The sequence below is a fragment of the Salmo trutta genome, chromosome 27 (genome assembly GCF_901001165.1).
Source record: "Salmo trutta chromosome 27, fSalTru1.1, whole genome shotgun sequence".
NCBI classification, from domain to species: Eukaryota; Metazoa; Chordata; class Actinopteri; order Salmoniformes; family Salmonidae; genus Salmo; species Salmo trutta.
Window position 1 is genome coordinate 7,012,289 of NC_042983.1, and position 20,753 is coordinate 7,033,041.

Below are 20,753 nucleotides of genomic sequence, written 5' to 3' on the forward strand. Positions count from 1 at the left end.
CAAAATGTTACGTAGCAGTGATGCAAAACACAGTCGGTGTGTTTGAAGCGTAAGTAACACATTGAAAGTGGTGGGGAAACATCCGACTTCACTGTCTCTGGTGCACAGTCCAGTTGCTGGCGATGATGCACCTTAAAGTTGGTTGCCAACCGCCATATAAAATCCACAGAAGAAGAATGACATCGCCTACAAGTGTGATCCGGGATTTCTGTTGGAGAAGCAGTTTTAGCGTATCTTCATAGTGTACTGTCTTTGGTTAATACAGCAAGTAGCTTGTCATGATCAGTAAACATAAACACTACATAAAGAGAGACCCAAGGCAACAACAAAGCAAGGCAGCAACACAACATGGTTCAAACATTATTGGGCACAGACAACAGCACAAAGGGCAAGCAGGTAGAGACAACAATACATCACGCAAAGCAGCCACAACTGTCAGTAAGAGTGTCCATGATTGAGTCTTTGAATGAAGAGATTGAGATAAAACTGTCCAGTTTGAGTGTTTGTTGCAGCTCGTTCCAGTCTTTAGCTGCAGCGAACTGAAAAGACGAGCGACCCAGGGATGTGTGTGCTTTGGGGATCTTTAACAGAATGTGACTGGCAGAACGGATGTTGTATGTGGAGGATGAGGGCTACATTACACAACACGTGGAAATCGTAAATTCAACAATGAGTGGTTTGGAAGGAATCAGTGGCTAACTGCAAGCATTACAAAGCAATCATTAGCCTGCTATTCAGTGTAGCGGCTGTGTGGTCCCAAGTCTAAGGGTATCTTTTCCTTGTTTAAAATGATAAACATTCAACATTGGCCCTGTTGTCAAAGAAGCATGCTTTGTGTTGCGATCAAAACAGCTTAACTGCAAAATCTGACTTTAGTTTGTTCAAGACAACTGAGAAAATACGTTTTGAACTTTCATCCAACTCGGAATTGTAAATCGGGAACTCGGGTCTCTTTCTAGAGGGTCACTGACGTCATCATGATTCAACCTTTTTTTTCCGAGTTCCCAGTTGTCTTGAAAGCACCATAAATCCAGAGAATTTGATGAAAAATTTGCCCATGAAGGACCGTGTGCCACTTTCCTGTTAAAGTGAGCACAGTGTAAGTTCCGTCCCTCTCCTCGCCCCAACCCGGGCTCGAACCAGGGACCCTTGCACACATCAACAACTGACACCCACCGAAGCATCGAAACCCTACTTCAAGTCTCAGAGCGAGTGACGTCACCGATTGAAACGCTATTAGCGCGCACCACCGCTAACTAACTAGCCATTTCACATCGGTTACAACAGCACAAAAGGTTAGTCCAAAAATGTATTGTATGCTGCTGCATAAATGTTGGGTAGTAAGCTGTTAGTAGCCCATGTGACTCACCCTAATAATTTGGTCTATTTTCACCTCTTAATTTTGCTGACTGTTTTTTATTTATTTCACCTTTATTTAACCAGGTAGGCTAGTTGAGAACAAGTTCTCATTTGCAACTGCGACCTGGCCAAGATAAAGCATAGCAATTCGACACATTCAACAACACAGAGTTACACATGGAATAAACAAAACATACAGTCAATAATACAGTAAAACAAAAGAAAACAAAAAGTCTATATACAGTGAGTGCAAATGAGGTAAGTTAAGGCAATAAATAGGCCATGGTGGCGAAGTAATTACAATATAGCAATTAAACACTGGAATGGTAGATGTGGAGAAGATGAATGTGCAAGTAGAGATACTGGGGTGCAAAGGAGCAAGATAAATAAATACAGTATGGGGATGAGGTAGGTCGATAGATGGGCTGTTTACAGATGGGCTATGTACAGATGCAGTGATCTGTGAGCTGCTCTGACAGCTGGTGCTTGAAGCTAGTGAGGGAGATATGTGTTTCCAGCTTCAGAGATTTTTGCAGTTCGTTCCAGTCATTGGCAGCAGAGAACTGGAAGGAAAGACGACCAAAGGAGGAATTGGCTTTGGGGTAACCAGTGAGATATACCTGCTGGAGCGCGTGCTACGAGTGGGTGCTGCTATGGTGACCAGTGAGCTGAGATAAGGTGGGACTTTACCTAGCAGAGACTTGTAGATAACCTGTAGCCAGTGGGTTTGGCGACGAGTATGAAGTGAGGGCCAACCAACGAGAGCGTACAGGTTGCAATGGTGGGTAGTGTATGGGGCTTTGGTGACAAAATGGATGGCACTGTGATAGACTGCATCCAGTTTGTTGAGTAGAGTGTTGGAGGCTATTTTATAGATGACATCACCGAAGTCGAGGATCGGTAGGATGGTCACTTTTACGAGGGTATGTTTGGCAGCATGAGTGAAGGATGCTTTGTTGAGATATAGGAAGCCGATTCTAGATTTAATTTTGGATTGGAGATGCTTAATGTGAGTCTGGAAGGAGAGTTTACAGTCTAACCAGACACCCAGGTATTTGTAGTTGTCCACGTATTCTAAGTCAAAGCCGTCCAGAGTAGTGATGCTGGACGGGCGAGCAGGTGCGGGCAGTGATCGATTGAATAGCATGCATTTACTTTTACTTGTGTTTAAGAGCAGTTGGAGGCCACGGAAAGAGAGTTGTATGGCATTGAAGCTCATCTGGAGGTTAGTTAACACAGTGTCCAAAGAGGGGCCAGAAGTATACAGAATGGTGTCGTCTGCGTAGAGGTGGATCAGAGAATCACCAGCAGCAAGAGCAACATCATTGATGTATACAGAGAAGAGAGTCGGCCCGAGAATTGAACCCTGTGGCACACCCATAGAGACTGCCAGAGGACCGGACAACATGCCCTCCGATTTGACACACTGAACTCTATCAGAGAAGTAGTTGGTAAACCAGGCGAGGCAATCATTTGAGAAACCAAGGCTGCTGAGTCAATAAGAATGCGGTGATTGACAGAGTCGAAAGCCTTGGCCAGGTCGATGAATACAGCTGCACAGTAATGTCTCTTATCGATGGCGGTTATGATGTCGTTTAGTACCTTGAGCGTGGCTGAGGTGCACCCATGACCAGCTCTGAAATCAGATTGCATAGCAGAGAAGGTACGGTGAGATTCGAAATGGTCAGTAATCTGTTTGTTAACTTGGCTTTCGAAGACCTTAGAAAGACAGGGTAGGATAGATATAGGTCTGTAACAGTTTGGGTCTAGAGTGTCACCCCCTTTGAAGAGGGGGATGACCGCGGCAGCTTTCCAATCTTTGGGAATCTCAGACGATATGAAAGAGAGGTTGAACAGGCTAGTAATAAGGGTTGCAACAATTTCGGCTGATAATTTTAGAAAGAGAGGGTCCAGATTGTCTAGCCCAGCTGATTTGTATGGATCCAGATTTTGCAGCTCTTTCAGAACATCAGCTATCTGGATTTGGGTGAAGGAGAAATGGTGGGGGCATTGGCGGGTTGTTGTGGAGGGTGCCGGGCAGTTGACCGGGGTAGGGGTAGCCAGGTGGAAAGCATGGCCAGCCGTAGAGAAATGCTTATTGACATTCTCAATTATAGTGGATTTATCGGTGGTAACAGTGTTTCCTAGCCTCAGAGCAGTGGGCAGCTGGGAGGAGGGGCTCTTATTCTCCATGGACTTTACAGTGTCCCATAACTTTTTTGAGTTAGTACTACAGGATGCAAATTTCTGTTTGAAAAAGCTAGCCTTAGCTTTTCTAACTGCTTGTGTATATTTGTTCCTAACTTCCCTGAAAAGTTGCATATCACGGGGCTATTCGATGCTAATGCAGAACACCACAGGATGTTTTTGTGCTGGTCAAGGGCAGACAGGTCTGGAGTGAACCAAGGACTATATCTATTCCTAGTTCTACATTTTGAGTGGGCAATGCTATGTAAGATGGTGAGGAAGGCACTTTTAAAGAATAGCCAGGCATCATCTACTGACGGGATGAGGTCAATGTCATTCCAGGATACCCCGGCCAGGTCGATTTAGAAAGGCCTGCTCGCAGAAGTGTTTTAGGGAGTGTTTGACATTGATAAGTCACTTGGCTCTGTCATATCCTCACATGGTCTCTCCTATCATTGCTACGCAGATGACACACAATTAATCTTCACCTTTCCCCCTTCTGATAACCAGGTGGCGAATCGCATCTCTGCATGTGTGGCAGACATATCAGTGTGGATGACGGATCACCACCTCAAGCTGAACCTCGGCAAGACGGAGCTGCTCTTCCTCCCGGGGAAGGACTGCCCGTTCCATGATCTCGCCATCACGGTTGACAACTCCATTGTGTCCTCCTCCCAGAGTGCTAAGAGCCTTGGCGTGACCCTGGACAACACCCTGTCGTTCTCCGCTAACATCAAGGCGGTGACCCGATCCTGTAGGTTCATGCTCTACAACATTCGCAGAGTACAACCCTGCCTTACACAGGAAGCGGCGCAGGTCCTAATCCAGGCACTTGTCATCTCCCGTCTGCATTACTGCAACTTGCTGTTGGCGGGGCTCCCTGCCTGTGCCATTAAACCCCTACAACTCATCCAGAACGCCGCAGCCCGTCTGGTGTTCAACCTTCCCAAGTTCTCTCACGTCACCCCGCTCCTCCGCACACTCCACTGGCTTCCAGTTCAAGCTCGCATCTGCTGCAAGACCATGGCGCTTGCCTACGGAGCTGTGAGGGGAACGGCACCTCCATACCTTCAGGCTCTGATCAGTCCCTACACCCAAAGAAGGGCACTGCGTTCATCCACCTCTGGCCTGCTGGCCCCCCTACCTCTGCGGAAGCACAGTTCCTGCTCAGCCCAGTCAAAACTGTTCACTGCTCTGGCACCCCAATGGTGGAACAAGCTCGCTCACGACGCCAGGACCACGGAGTCCATCACCACCTTCCGGAGACACCTGAAACCCTACCTCTTTAAGGAATACCTGGGATAGGATAAAGTAATCCTTCTAACCCCCCCCCCCCCCCAAAAAAAAATATATATAGATGTACTATTGTAAAGTGGTTGTTCCACTGGATATCATAAGGTGAATGCACCCATTTGTAAGTCGCTCTGGATAAGAGCGTCTGATAAATGATGTAAATGTAATGAAGGGTGGTTGTTTGGTCGCAGACCCATTACGGACGCAGGCAATGAGGCAGTGATTGCTGAGATCTTGATTGAAAACAGCAGAGGTGTATTTGGAGGGTGAGTTAGTTAGGATGACATCTATGAGGGTGCCCGTGTTTACGGATTTGGGGTTGTACCTGGTAGGTACAAGTGAGGGAAAAGCAGCCAACAAGTGCTCAGCATTTCTGGGAACTCCTTCAAGACAGTTGGAAAAGCATTACAGGTGAAGCTGGTTGAGAGTGCCAAGAGTGTGCAAAGCTGTCATCAAGGCAAAGGGTGGCTACTTTGAAGAATCTAAAATGTAAAATATATTAACACTTTTTTTACCACTTGTTTTTGGTTACTACATGATTCCATCTGTGTTATTTCATAGTTTTGATGTCTTCGCTATTATTCTACAATGTTTGACTGTACTGTATGTGTGTGATGGAATGTATAGACATTAGGGATAGTATGTGGACAGAATATATAGTACATCTGAAGAATACATGTATAGTACATGTACAGCAATAGTTGAATAGAATGTACTTGACTAGAATACAGTATATACATATTAAATGAGTAACACCGTATGTAAAAAAGTATTAACATGACCAGTGTTCCAGGTCTATGTACATAGGGCAGCAGCCTCTAAGGTTCAGGGATGAACCTAGTGACAGTGACACAGTTTTTTTCCACCGACACCACACATTGCTTTGTCCCATGTCCTCCTGCACACTTCTTACATCTTGGAATCTCCCTCCTACACACTACTGCATCATGAGCTTAGCATCAGAAACACTGTAGTGGGTTTGGCACAAAAGCTCTCACTGGATAATTGACACATCCTATCATTACTTTACCAGGTAAAGACTCTGCTTCAAAAGGACAGACAAATGATGTCTTTTCAGTTTCACTACGCTCTCCACTGGGTCTGCGTTTCACCAAGTGGCGGGCGTCGTAGACACAGGGAATAGCAACAATTGTTTACATTATAAATCTATACAATTTGTGGTAGTTGTTTGAAGGGTCTAATCTTTTTTTGTCTTAAATTAAATGCCTGCTCATTTAAAAGTATTACATTATTAGAAACATGCAATGTCCTAAATCTAAATCCTTAGTTCCAAACTGCCTCAGGAAACAACATCAGCACAAGAACTGTTCGTCGGGAGCGTCATGAAATTGGTTTCAATAGCTGAGCAGCTGCAAATAAGCACAAGATCACCATGCACAATGCCAAGCGTCGGCTGGAGTGGTGTAAAGCTCGCCGTCATTGGACTCAGGAGCAGTGGAAACTCGTTCTCTGGAGTGACGAATCACACTTTACCATCTGGCAGCCCGACGGATGAATCTGGGTTTGGCAGATGCCAGGAGAATGCTACCTGCCCCAATGCATAATGCCAACTATAAAGTTTGGTTGAGGAGGAATAATGGTCTGGGGTTGTTTTGCATAGTTCTGGTTAGGCCCCTTAGTTCCTGTGAAGGGAAGTCTTAACGCTACAACATAGAATGACATTCTAGACGATTCTGTGCTTCCAACTTTATGGCAACAGTTTGGGGAAGTCCCTTTCCTGTTTCAGCATGACAATGCCCCCGTGCACAAAGCAAGGTCCGTACAGAAATGGTTTGTCGAGATTTGGTGTGGATGAATTTAACTGGCCTGCACAGAGCCCTGACCTCAACCCCATCAAACTCCTTTGGGATGAATTGGAACGCTGACTGCGAGCCAGGCCTAATCGCCCAACATCAGTGTCCGATCTCACTAATGCTCTTGTGGCTGAATGGAAGTAAGTGCCCGCAGCAATGTTCCAACATCTAGTGGAAAGCCTTCCTAGAAGAGTGGAGACTATTATAGCAGTAAAGGGGGGACCAACTCCGTATTAATGCCCATGATTTTGGAGTTATATGTTAGACAAGCAGATGTCCAGATACACTACATGACAAAAAGTATCTATATTAGATCAGAATAAATAGAAGGGAAACAATCCAATCTTCCTTGCCATTGGTGCTTAAAGGGTTTAATATTTTACAGGAAGTCTTTCCCCGAGTGTGCATTACAGCAAGTGTGCTTCCTGTAGAGAGAATACAGGTTGTTGGAACTTTTCTACTGCTAAATTGGGGACTTTTGTTTTGAAAATATCGGAAATTCCGTGACCCGGAAGTGCTATTTTAGTGTTGCTGAAGATATGCTTATTAAGACTCTGATCTTATTTTGAACGATTCATGGCTTAATATATTTTATACACAGCGATTAACTACAATTTAACCGCAGAGATAGCTACACACGATCACAATGAACTACATGCCAGGGACCGCGAGTCTCATCGATGACATAGACAGTAAGTAGGTATAGCGAATGTTAGGCTGAGTGAAGGCAATAGTGTGAGCAAGTCCGCACTGTTTCCAACGTTCGGAAAACAGTGATGATTATCAGATACAGTTATATTGTAAACCCCTACTTGTAACTATTTATTCATCAAACTCAGTGTTGGGGACAACGATTGGATACTTTGTATCCGCGTGCTGTGGCTCTACTATAAACAGTAATTTTTCTCTTGCAGAAAAGCATCTTGTACTTCTTCGCGATGGAAGAACGCTAATTGGGTTTCTTAGAAGCATCGACCAGTTTGGTATGGCAAATAAACCACCTAACAATCCTATAGTAGTTCAAACACACTAGCTCACTTGGCATACTACGTTACTACGTAAGCCATGAAATAATGTGATGTATTCACAAGTAGCTACATTCAGGCAATCAAAGGGAACATTATATCAACTGCACTATCTCTTAACCTCTCTTTCAGCCAACCTAGTTTTCCATCAAACAGTCGAGCGCATTCATGTGGGCAAGAAGTTTGGGGACATCCCCAGAGGAATCTTCATTGTGAGAGGAGAGAACGTTGTTTTGCTTGGTGAAATAGTAAGTATTCATCCAGGTCACCCTCTTGTTCTTTAAAAGTGATTATTTAGCCTTCCTCGTAGAGTATGCCTACACATAGAAATGTGTTTGTGTTAAAGTAGCCTGTTGATTAGACCAGTTAATTGAGTCTATAGCAGTTTTCCAATATGCTCACAAGATTCATTTTGCCTGAAACTTGAGTTGTCACCTTAGTTGCGTGGTTTACACACTGATCACACAGTTGATGATAATCAGTTGCTGGGGTTTACATGTGTGTGCCACTGCGATTGTTCTCCAGCAGGACGTGTGACATGTAGGTTTACAGTACGTTTGATATGGTGTTTCCCTCTTTAGGACATGGATAAGCCGTGTGACACAGTCTTGCAGCAGGTTTCTATAGAGGAGATCCTAGAGGAGCAGCGATTGCAACAGCAAGCCAAGCAGGAGACAGAGAAAGCCAAGGTGACTGCACTGAAGGACAGAGGCCTATCCATCCCCAAGGCAGATAATCTTGATGAATACTGAAGGCACTTCTGTTCTATTTTCCTCCGTTATACTAGACTTCCCAGTTCTATGTTGAATAGGGGATTATTTTGGCGATGGGGAGAAGAATGTGTGGTTTATAGATGAAGCAGCGTCACACTAAATACTGTACGGATTTCATTTTGATAATGGCTCATTGGTTCGAAAGCAAGCAATGATTTAAGTGATGCATTTTTGTTATATTTGATGACTGGCATAATGCAGGAATTGAGGGTAGACCACACAAACTAGATTGTCTGCAAGACTACATTTGATGCGATAAATCAATTAAATATAATTTTCATATCACAAAACGTATAACTTGTCAATAGTACATAACGATGGATTCTTTATGTTTGTGTAAACAGACTTAAACTGTAATGGTAAGATTTGTTTTCCATTAAAGCGTTTATTTTAATACGGAGGTCCACTTTGTAGAAATTGTAACAGGACTCTTGTGTATGACGATAGAACACTGTTCTACTTCATCAAGCACTACAGTTTGGGTTCATTCCTCCAGGCAACCGTTTTAACACAGATTCCCTGGACGATGTTTACTGTGGCACAGGTTGCAACTGAGCTACGACACTTCCTCACCAGTTGCGTTTCAATTAGCTCAAGTTGTGCCACGGTAAACCTCCTCAGGTGAGTCTGTGGTAAAACAGTGTACATACATTAAGGGTAGCTTTTGTACTTGGAGTTGATATGAAAGTAGACTGTTTAAGGTTCCCACAATCAAGGTTCAATTGACATTGTGTGGGATGTTAGTGTGGGTCAAACAAAAACACCCTAATTGGTTGACAATGCAGGTGCACGTGGCTATAGGGTGCAGTTGGTGTCTAAAGGGTATGGGAAAACTGAGACATGAACACGGATGCAATCATATGACATACATCATTGTCCATTTTTGTCCGTCAAAAATACAACTCATCTCCACTTTATTCGGATGTGTTCAGACTAGTTGCATACTTAAAAAGATGGACAAGTTGTGAATTTTTGGTCAGGAACTCTGTCATTCATCCGGTAACAGAAGACTCCCATTTGAAAAAGAATTGCGTCCATCTGGAATTTTCCTACACAAAATTGTAATGTGGCCATGGCCTAATGCAACACACATTGAAAGTTGGTGATCAACGATGGCCACCGACTGCAGAAAACTGATCTGGTCGAACACGCCCAGTGGTTGAGTTACTTTCAAGCATGTGGCACATTGATTGAATCATATTTGGATCCTTTGTTTTCTTTCTGGGTTATTAGGCCTACAGATGTTTTAGTTTTTTATACAATACTGCTCAATAGTTTCTCCTGTTGTGAATGGAAGGGGAAAAAGGAAGGGAGTGAAGGTAATACAAACACCCCCCCTAGTGTCCCAGGTGATGGTGCCAAATTCCCAAAAGAACTAATAACTAAACAAAAATATAAACGCATGTAAAGTGTATTTCTCTGAATTGTTCACAAATTTGTTTACATCCCTGTTTGTGAGCATTTCTCCTTTGCCAAGATGGCAAAGTGTTGGTCCCATGTTTCATGAGCTGAAATAAAAGATCAAAGAAATGTTCCAAATTCACAAAAAGCATATTTCTCTGAACATTTGTTTATATCCCTGTTTGTGAGCATTTCTCCTTTGCCAAGGTAATCCATCCACCTGACAGGTGTGTCATTAAGAAGCTGATTAAACAGCATGCTCATTACACAGGTGCACCTTGTTCTGTGAACAATAAAAGGCCATTCTAGAATGTGCAGTTTTGTCACAACATAATGCCACAGATGTCTCGAGTTTTGAGGGAGTGTGCAATTGGCATATTGACTACAGGAATTTACACCAGAGCTGTTGCCAGAGAATTGAATGTCCATTTCACTACCATAAGCCCCCAGCAACATTGTTTTTGAGAATTTGGCAGTACGTCCACACCGGCCTCACAACCGCAGACCACGTGTAACCATGCCAGCCCAGGACCTCCACATCCAGATTCTTCATCTGCAGGATCGTCTGAGACCAGCTACCGGGTCAGCTGATGAAACTGTAGGTTTGTACAACCCAAGAATTTATGCACAAACTGTCAGGAACCGTCTCAGGGAAGCTCATCGTCCTCACAAGGGTCTTGACCTGACTGCAGTTTGGCTTTGTAACGGACTTCAGTGGGCAAATGCTCACCTTGGATGGCCACTGGCACGCTGGAAAAGTGTGCTCTTCATGGATGAATCCGGTTTTGACTGTACTGGGCAGATGGCAGACAGCGTGTATGGTGTCGTGGGGGAGAGCGATTTGTGATGTGACGTTGTGAACAGACTGCCCCATGGTGGGGTTATGGTATGGGCTGGCATAAGCTACGGACAATGAACACAATTGCATTTTATCAACGGTAATTTGAATGCACAGCCATACCATGACGAGATCCTGAGGCCTATTGTAGTGCCTTTCATGCGCCGCCATCACCTCAAGTTTCAGCATGATAATGCACGGACCTATGTCTCAAGGATCTGTACACAATTCCTGGAAGCTGAAAACGTTCCAGTTCTTCCATCGTCTGCATACTCACCAGAAATCACATTTTATTTGTCACATGCGCCGAATACAAGAGTTGTAGACTTTACCGTGAAATGCTTACTTACAAGCCCTTAACCAACAATGCAGTTCAAGAAATAGAGTTAAGAAAATATTTACTAAATAAAATAAAGTACCACAAGAAATGTACTTAACAAAAACGAGGCTATATACAGGGGGTAACGGTACCGAGTCAATGTGCATGGATACAGGTGAGTCGAGGTAATTTGTAAAGTGACCATGCATAGATAATAAACAGCGAGTAGCAGCAGTGTAAAAACAAAGGGGGGGGGGGGTCAATGTAAATAGTCCAGGTGACCATTCGATTAATTGTTCAGCAGTCTTATGGCTTGGAGGTAGAAGCTGTTAAGGAGCCTTTGGGTGATTGGAGTCTTTGAGAATTTTTTTAGGACTTCCTCTGACACTGCCTAGTATATATGTCCTGGATGTCAGGAAGCTTGGCCCCAGTGATGTACTGGGCCGTACGCACTACCCTCTGTAGCGCCTTACATACCAGGCGGTGATGCAACCGGTCAGGATGCTTTCAATGGTGCAGCTGTAGAACTTTTTGAGGATCCATGCCAAATCTTTTCAGACTCCTGAAGGGGAAAAGGTGTTGTCGTGCCCTCTTCACTACTGTCTTGGTGTGTTTGGGCCATGTTAGTTTGTTGGTGATGTGAACACCAAGGAACTTGAAACTTTCGACCCGCTCCACTTCAGCCCCATCGATGTAAATGGGGGCCTGTTCGGCCCTCCTTTTCCCATAGTCCACGATTAGCTCCTTTGTCGTGCTCAGTTTGAAGGAGAGTTTTTGTCCTGGCACGTCTTTGACCTCCTCCCTATAGGCTGTCTCATCGTTGTCGGCGATCAGACCTACCACTGTTGTGTTGCCAGCAGACTTAATGATGGTGTTGGAGTTGTGCTTGGCCTTGCACTCGTGGGTGAACAGGGAGTACAGGAGGGGACTAAGCACGCACCTACCCTTACCAGCCTACCATTACCACCTGGGGGCGGCCTGTCAGAAAGTCCAGGATCCAGTTGCAGAAGGTGTTTAGTCCCAGGGTCCTTAGCTTAGTGATGAGCTTTGAGGGCACTATGGTGTTTAACGCTGAGCTGTAGTCAATGAACAGCATTCTCACACAGGTGTTCATTTTGTCCAGGTGGGAAAGGGCAGTGTGGAGTGTAATTGAGATTGCAACATCCGTGGATCTGTTGGGGTGGTATGCAAATTGGAGTGGATCTAGGGTTTCCGGCATGATGGTGTTGATGTGAGCCATGACCAGCCTTTCAAAGCACTTCAATGTCACTCATTGAGCATGTTTGGGATGCTCTGGATTGACGTGTACAACAGCGTGTTCCAGTTCCCGCCAATATCCAGCAACTTCGTACAACCATTGAAAAGTGGGATAACATTCCACAGGCCACAATCAACAGCCTGATCAACTCTATGTTGCGCTGCATGAGGCAAATGGTGGTCACACCAGATACTGACTGGTTTTCTGATCTATGCATATCTGTATTCCCAGCAGTGGTGGAAAAAGTACTCAATCGTCATACTTGAGTAACAGTATAGATACCTTTAATAGAAAATGACTCAAGTAAAAGTGAGTCACCAAATAAAATACTACTTGAGTAAAAGTCTAAAAGTATTTGGTTTTAAATATACTTAAGTATCAAAAGTAAATGGAATTTCTAAAATGTACTTAAGTATCAAAAGTCAAAGTATAAATTATTTCAGGGGCACACTGCAACACTAACACAAAATTTAGAAACATAGCATTTGTGTTTAGTGAGTCCGTCAGATCAGAGGCAGTAGGGATTACCAGGGATGTTCTCTTGATAAGTGTGTGAATTGGACCATTTTTATGTCAAAATGTAGAGTACTTTTGGGTGTCGGGGAAAATGTATGGAGTAAAAAATAAATTATTTTCTTTAGGAATTTTGTGAAGTAAAAGTTGGCAAATATATAAATCGTAATGTACAGATACCCCAAAAAACTACTTAAGTAGTACTTTAGTACTTAAAGTATTTTACACCACTGATTTCCAGTCATGTGAAATCCATAGATTAGGGCCTACATAATGTATTTGAATTGACTGATTTCCTTATATTATCTGTAACTCAGTAGCATCTTTGAAATTGTTGCATTTATATTTTTGTTCAGTGTATATAAATATATTGTAGACAGGCAGAGCATCACCAATGGTATAAATATAGTCTACTGGTAGGTCTATGAGATCTTGAGATTATACGATTTTGTATTTAATCAGTTTTTCATAATTATGTCAATTAAATAGAACTAGGTTAGGTTATCCAAACCATGTCAGATGAAAAACAGCATATGACAGCCAGACACGCATACTCTATGGACGTCACTAGCGTCTATACCAAAGAGGAAGAGGCGAAGAGAGGGAAAACTGGGCCCAAAATCTGTCTTCTCCAGCAGGTGACGTTTTTTCCCCTTCACTAATCAAGTGAGGAGTATTTATATGGAGGTCAATGAGAGAGTTGGAATTTGGTGAACAAAAAATTGAATTGCTTATTTGATTCGTGTGGCTGATTGATCGAATAGACGTTTCGTTATGCTTATGTTGTTATGAGTGCCCTGATATACGTAGAACATGTGACTTCCGGGCAACTTTGAGAAGAAAAAAAACTTTATATCGGAGTTGTGCCTGTTGTTCACCCGATATCTGCCCTCTCATTGGCTAGAATGGCCCCACCTGATCTTGACTCCTCCCGACTGACTTCCATTTTTGAAGAAAATTATTTCCAATGTTTGAGCGGCCACTTGAGTATCTGGTCAATATAAAGGATAATACGTGTATATAACCACAAAGTAATAAGCCCTGCGCATTTATACAATTTATCTTCTTAAAATAAGATTTTAAATCAACATTAACCACACTGCAAGCCTTATGCCTAACCCTAACCTTAAATGAAGACAAAAAAGCACATTTTTGTTGCAAATTTGACTTTGTGGATATAGAAGTTAGTGGAAACCAATACTCTTAACGTACATACGTCATGGGCCAAATCCGAATGGATGTGTGTGCAACGGGCGGTGGAATGGAATATTGGAACCAATTTGGTGGTTGAAAATTAGCGAACCCCTACTACAAATCACTCAATTTATATAGGCTGTGCGCTTAGCCCCCTGCAAGATATCCAAATGTAACCGAAATATTGACCAGACACACGCGGTAAACTGCTTGAAGCTTCGCCAAACGTGGGGGATATTGATGGCCCAACCAAAAGAAAAAAACAAGCCCATTTTTTTTGTATTAAGCCTTTGCACCGAGAGGGGGAGCACCTTGATGTTCTAGTACACTTCACCAACTCCCCCCAGTGCTACTGTGCTGTGCTTCAGCCGCTGTTAGGAATGCCTTTCTAAATGATGTAGGTCTGCCGTGGTGTCGGGCTGTATTGATGGCTCAACCGTGATCTATCCTTTGATGGGATTCCGCGCCAAATTACGCACGAAACACAACGGTCTTCGGAATTGGAATGGAAATGCCCTCCCAACGCTGCATTCGGAGCCGAAGATATGAACCATGCCTAGTTAATTTTACAAGGCTTTCTCCTTTAGCCAGTGTGTAGACCGTGAACGAGTTTGAAATGTATACATTTTATTCGGATTTGGAATAAAACGAAAAGCAATTCATCCGTGAAGAGCGAGGTGTTGCTGTCGATTTATTTTTTATCTATTCAGCAAATATCAAAGGATTTTAGATGGAACTGGAGAATATTGTGGCCAATACGGTACTGCTAAAAGCAAGAGAAGGTAGGTCTTCAAGCAGCCTAACACAATTACTGGACAATTTTTACGCATAGAAGTGGTTTCGAATTCCATGTGGCGAATGCTACAGTGATGTAATCTACTTTGGCTGAGAACATGATATTTATACAGATGCTATGCTCTTCAATCGAGCCTATAACATACATCATCATCATCAATATCAAACAACATGTTTTATTGGTTCATTCTAGGCTTTTAAACCGTATATTAAGTCTCCTTATCGCCATTGATTTCCATAGCCTATGTTCAGGCCTAATATCAGTTTGACAGCTCTCACGTTACGGTGTGGGCAAAGGTCTTCCAAATGTAACAAAACATCTAAATCAAATTGTTGACTATGTGATTTATGATTAGACTATTGAGCAGCGATGAAACTGTAATAATTCAGCATTGCTAGAACTGGGGTCAAACTCTGATCAGATGATAATTTGCTTCAGTTGGCACATTTATGAAGAAATGACTTGATCTGAATCTAAGTGGCCATGGTGGTCTCCGTGCAGCGAAATGCAGCCTGTTCCAATTCGCGACCCCAAACAACCCTGCGATTGGACACTTAGGCTCTGCCAATTTCATATTTACCGACTGTTTGCATCTGTGTTCAGCAGGTGGACAGTTTCAGAGTCGGGCTGCTTGTTGTTGACATTCTTTGATCAAACACATACGCCTATACCTTCACTTTAGACTCAACCACTGATCGAACTGCTGAAATTAATCACACTACCTTAGGTTACTAATGAGAACGTTTTGGCTCTTATCTCGTGTTAATGCTGCAAGCTTCCGTCTATCTGAATAAATATTACAGAATCTGACAAGGCTGTGTTGCTCTTACTCAGAGAAGCACACCCACACTGTTGTGCATGGTGTAATGTGTCTATGGGTTCTTTGGGCTGCATTGGGTCACAGACAGAGACTGATGTTTGCAGTCAGTGTACCACTTCTGTACAAGGGTCCTTTGTTGTTTTGAAATGCTGTTTGAAACCATCTTATTACAATGTAAAGAAACACCAGATCACAGATGATTCCAAAGAAAATCAGAGCATCAATCATAATCTCTATAGCACAAGTCAAGTATTTGGCAACCAGTCCTCAGGTGATCCAAGAAGATTAAAACCCAGTGGGGAACCGTGAGGCCTAAGGATTAAAAAAAATATATATATTCTCCAAAGGTAGCCACCCTTTGCCTTGATGACAGCTTTGCACACTTGGCAGTCTCTCAACCAGCTTCATAAGGTAGTCACCAGGAATGCATTTCAATAAACAGGTGTGCCTTGTTAAAAGTTAATTTGTGGAAATTCTTTCCTTAATGCATTTGAGCCAATCAGTTGTGTTATGCGACGGTAGGGGTGGTATAGATAAGATAGCCCTATTTGGTGAAAGACCAAGGCCATATTATGGCAAGAACAGCTCAAATAAGCAAAGAGAAACGATAGTCCATCATTACTTTAAGACATGAAGGTCAGTCAATGCGGAACATTTCAAGAACTTTGAAAGTTTCTTCAAGTGCAGTCGCAAAAACCATCAAGCGCTATGTTGAAACTGGCTCTCATGAGGACCGCCACAGGAAAGGAAGATCCAGAGATACCTCTGCCGCAGAGGATAAATTCAGTGGAGTTACCAGAGTAGGTGAACGGATAATCTCCACATCTGTGGTTCCCATCGTGAAACATAGAGGAGGTGGTGTGATGGTGTTGGGGTGGTTTGCTGGTGACACTGTCAGTGACTCATTTAGAATTCAAGGCATACGTAACCAGCATGGCTACCACAGCATTCTGCAGCGATATGCCATACAATCTGGTTTGCGCTTAGTGGGTACTGTACATATATATTTATATTTTTAAAATTAAATGTATATTTCATCTTTACAATAATTGTAATGATCTTCTGATTTAATCTCTTCAGTTTGTGTTGGAAAGAGAAGGGTTAATATTGAAGAGAAAAATATATCATCAGGATTTTCTTTGGTGGTCTCTAGGTAGAAAAATCTAGCTAGCTCAGCCAGCCATTGGCTAGGCTTTCAGAAGCTGGACAGAAGGCCTCTGCCATTCAACTGTATTGGAGCAGAATTTGGAGTGACAGTGGTATGACCCAATCACATTTTTACTTACAATGGGGGGGATAAAAAAAAATAAAGGTGACGTGTCTAGGCCAACCCTGTTCCCGGAGAGCTACCTTCCTGTAGGTTTTCACTCCAACCCCAGTTGTAATTTACCTGATTCAAATTATTAGAATAAAATGCGCTAGATTAGAGTTGGAGTGAAAACCAACAGGACGGTAGCTCTCCAGGAACAGGGTTGGAGAGACAAGTAACGACAGAGCACAAGAGAAACTAATCAGTGGCGTAAGCAGTAGTTTTCCCACGCTAACGCTAGTAATGTTAGCTAGCTTGTGTTGTAGTAGTGTGATAATGAAAATGCTAGCTTGTGTTGTAGTACCTAGACAATGGCGATGGCTGCAGCAGCAGCTGTTATCAACTTCAAGGTGGATGTTGTTGCTAATTTGTTAGCTACACCCTTTTCAAGATTAACTTTCAACCTTTCTTTACAAATTATCATCTAGTGAGTGGAACTGTTTTTTTTTATTTTTTATTATGCAGCTCACTTGCTGTTAGGTATCCCTTTGAAAATAATGACTGTGAAACATTGTTGCATTTAAACTTTAGATCACTGGTTAGTGTGACGGAAATATGTTTTCAATGGGAAGTAAAAGCTGGTTTGTTCATTTCATTTTTTAAATTAAATGGTTGTGCTTTTGTATTGTTATGATTTCATGGGGCCTACTGGAGTGAATGTGCTGCTTATTCTTTATAATTATTTCATGCTCTGTGTGACTGCTGTTACCTGTCTATCAGCCGTGTCTATGTGTTTTACCAAAACTCTCTCCTTCAGCGCCATGGAGTGCACAGGTATTACGGTCACTGTCCTTTCAGCAACATAACCTGTCACCTTCGATGTGACACTGTTGTTGTCACCAGTAGCAATTATAGCATGTAAATCTTGGTGGGGCAAGAAAAAAACAAGTGGGATGCATGCCAGCAAAGCCACAACACTAAACAATACATTAATTGCACTATAATGGTGACAAACGGTGCCCACAAACTGTTAGGGCCTACATAAAGCTGTCCCAACAGCAATCCCAACATCTTACCACTGCTACACCTGGCTATCAGTGGAGCCTTGTCTGGCAGCGAAACAGTTCATTCAGCCTCATTTACTGCCTTTGAAAAAAATATAGCCGATATGGCTGACTTGATTAAACAAATGTGGTTTCTAATGACAGTTGAGATGTACAAAATATGGCATAAGGGGGCGACAATCGGATAAGTGGCAATCGGTAATTTCGATTAAGACATTTATGAGCGAGCTAGGACGGACGTTAGTCAGTATAACTATTTGTTTAGCATTTTTGAAATGTACAGTGACAGAATTCAGAACATGGGCCGTTCTTACAGTGTTCTTCCTTGTACACCAAGTCAGAACCGTAGGATAAATAAAGGGGGCATATAAGCAGAAAATGAAAGCTCTTACAATATTCAATGATTACAATTCTCTAAAACAGGTTATAGGCTACAGTAGAAAAGTATGTGAAATGAAGAGGGGTAAATATACCAAATTATTAGGGTGAGGCACATGGGCTACTAACATCTTACTACACAACAAACACCTAGTATTACTTTCTTAGCTACAGTATACATATCTCCCTGGCATTATTACATCATTTATGCAGCAGCATACAATAACGTTACATTTTTGGACTCACCTTGTTGTGCTGTGCTCACTTGAACAGGAAGGTGGCGCGGCGGTCCTTTTGTGGGCAAAAGTCAAAATCAAAGTCTGGCATTCTCTGGATTTATGGTGCTTTCAAAATAACTGGATTTACAATTCCGAGTTGGATGACCGTTCAAAATGTATTTTCCCAGTCAGAGCTCGTTTATTCCCAACTTCCCAGTTAACTTGACTTCAGTGAGTTCAAGACTTCACAGTTCCGAGTTAACAGTTGTTTTGAGCGTGGCACAAATCATGCTTCATTGACATCGTGGCCAATGTTGAATGTTTATCATTTCAAACTTGGAAAAGAGCCCCTTAATCCCAGATTTGGGACCACACAGCCACTTACTGATTTCCTTCCAAACCACTCGTTGAATTTGCGATTTCCAACTTGCTGTGTAATATTTGTCCAATGGCCGATGAGCACCGATACATTTTATCTCTAATTTCTCTGCATTATTTATCTTAATTTGACAAGGATTAAAAAGGATTTGCCAGTAGATTGTCGACTTGATTCATGATGATGACTGCTAGCTAAGATTGTGAAAGTATGATTGACATGATCAGTCCAATCAAAGCTGCTGTACATATAACGTGATTTGACGTCATTTTATCTGTGGCCAATGACCTTGAGCCTTCTTGGATGGGCACATCTAATGTAACACCCGAATGGCTAGAATTTTCAAGGTCTGCTCTTACACTTGGCAATGACGTGAAGTCCCCATGAGTGACAAAACACTGAGCCAACCACTCGTGCAACACTCCGTATTTTCCGCTGGCTGCCCCACCACCACATAAAGCTCTGAGCTAGGCTGAAACACCTGCATTTTGGAGCTGCCTTACTCAAGAAAACAAAAAAGAGACCATGTTTGTATGCTGCTTTATTAACTCAATGATATATATTATTTTTTACATTGTTTGCAAACTGATGTGACACATATTAATGCCACAATAACATGTAAAACAGGCAAGCCCCCCCCCATTTTTTAAAAATGTACTTTATTTTGCTAAAAATGTGGGGCTCAAAATAGGTGGGGCTCTGCTCTGAATGACGGGTTGCCTCTGGTTGTCACTATTGGTGATGGTGGTGTTAGGCTACTGTAAACAGTGGGTTTTTTGTTTTGCTGGTCACATTATTTTATGCTGTGTGTCACGTGTTGTGTCCAGGCCGGTTCTGTCTCTGTGTGTGTGGCAGCCTGAAGCACAGCCAGGCCTGTTTGATTGATAATGTCATCAAAAAGCATTGCTCCGCCTTCACTAGAACTAAAATGGTCCAACTACAGAATACATAATATCGGACGCATTAAGTGATGCTATGTTTTCTGTTCTTGATGATTTTTTGGGGGGGATACAAAGTATTGGAAGATTTTTGGTCCCTCTGAATGCCTAGGTCCTATAGTCACGGTTCGCCGCTGTTCAAACCCATGGTATGACAACCCGTGACATTCTTGTCGTCCCAGCTGCTCTATACCCGAGCCAGCATACGGGTTTGCAACTTGGCACAGTGTAAACCCTGGTCTGATACATCGCAGGCAGACGTGATCAACATAGATTTGCCCTGTGAAGAGCTGTGGTATAAGATATTGGTAAAGATGGCGCAATAACAACTGATCAACTGTTGATCTTTCTTTCACGATTCTTTGCTGATTTCAGCGTGTTGTATATTGGATCCATTGAGTGCTTCGTTGTTTAGATTCTGCCTGGTGATGTTAGAATTACTAGCGGCGTTATCTGACAGAGCACATAGTGTCAAGGGTTGTGTGAATGCCTGTTGGAGTCTGCGGTGTACAGGGACGCTCCTATCTGTGTGTGTACGCACGCTGGTTGAGAGGTCACAGACCAAGGACATGGCGAGAATGGGGAAGGGAGAACCATGTTTATTCCTGTTTGTTTATGCAAGTATGTCTCAGCCAGAGCTGAGCGGAGAGACATGCATTCCCTGTCCAAATTCTCCCAGAGTAACAGAGACAACAGGAAGGCCCAGTTTACACTGCGCTTCCAGTGTTTACGCCAGTGTCCTCACACTTCCGAAATCACTGAAATAAAGTGAACCCTAGCCAAGCAGAGAAATAAAAAGCCATCAATATCCCCTTCCTTCTGCAAAGCTGACCAGAGAGAAGGAGAGGCCCTCTTCCAGTACTTGGTAAATGCATCTCTCTGTTCTACCTTCTTCCTTTTGAAGTAAGTAATCATCACTAATCTGACATGACTGGTTTGG

The 20,753-nt window shown here is 42.8% G+C and overlaps 2 protein-coding genes across 3 annotated transcripts in view; both read left to right on the plus strand.

Annotated features, from left to right (window-relative positions):
• The first annotated feature begins 7,145 nt into the window (after positions 1 to 7,145).
• On the plus strand, positions 7,146 to 8,847 carry lsm1 (LSM1, U6 small nuclear RNA associated). The gene is made up of 4 exons (XM_029716471.1): positions 7,146 to 7,345; positions 7,568 to 7,636; positions 7,811 to 7,926; positions 8,260 to 8,847. The coding sequence occupies exons 1-4, from the start codon at positions 7,300 to 7,302 to the stop codon at positions 8,428 to 8,430; spliced, it is 402 nt and encodes a 133-aa protein (XP_029572331.1). The 5' UTR covers positions 7,146 to 7,299; the 3' UTR covers positions 8,431 to 8,847.
• A 5,246-nt stretch (positions 8,848 to 14,093) lies between these two features.
• The window catches only part of LOC115164213 (G protein-coupled receptor kinase 5), a 69,089-nt gene continuing 62,429 nt past the window's right edge, over positions 14,094 to 20,753 (plus strand). The window contains exon 1 of one of the 2 annotated variants that reach the window (XM_029716472.1): positions 14,094 to 14,756. In XM_029716472.1, coding sequence (XP_029572332.1) covers positions 14,705 to 14,756 — 52 coding nt within the window. In that variant the 5' untranslated portion in view covers positions 14,094 to 14,704. The remainder of the gene's footprint in view (positions 14,757 to 20,753) is intronic. The other variant, XM_029716473.1, reaches the window with a different exon arrangement.

What these genes read in the sequence shown, in the direction of transcription:
- lsm1 (XM_029716471.1), top strand. Translation starts at nt 7,300, where the DNA reads ATGAACTACATGCCAGGGACCGCGAGTCTCATCGATGACATAGACA. An exon ending in TCTCATCGATGACATAGACA is followed by an intron (nt 7,346 to 7,567) that starts GTAAGTAGGTAT and finishes TTTCTCTTGCAG; the next exon opens with AAAAGCATCTTGTACTTCTT. An exon ending in TAGAAGCATCGACCAGTTTG is followed by an intron (nt 7,637 to 7,810) that starts GTATGGCAAATA and finishes CCTCTCTTTCAG; the next exon opens with CCAACCTAGTTTTCCATCAA.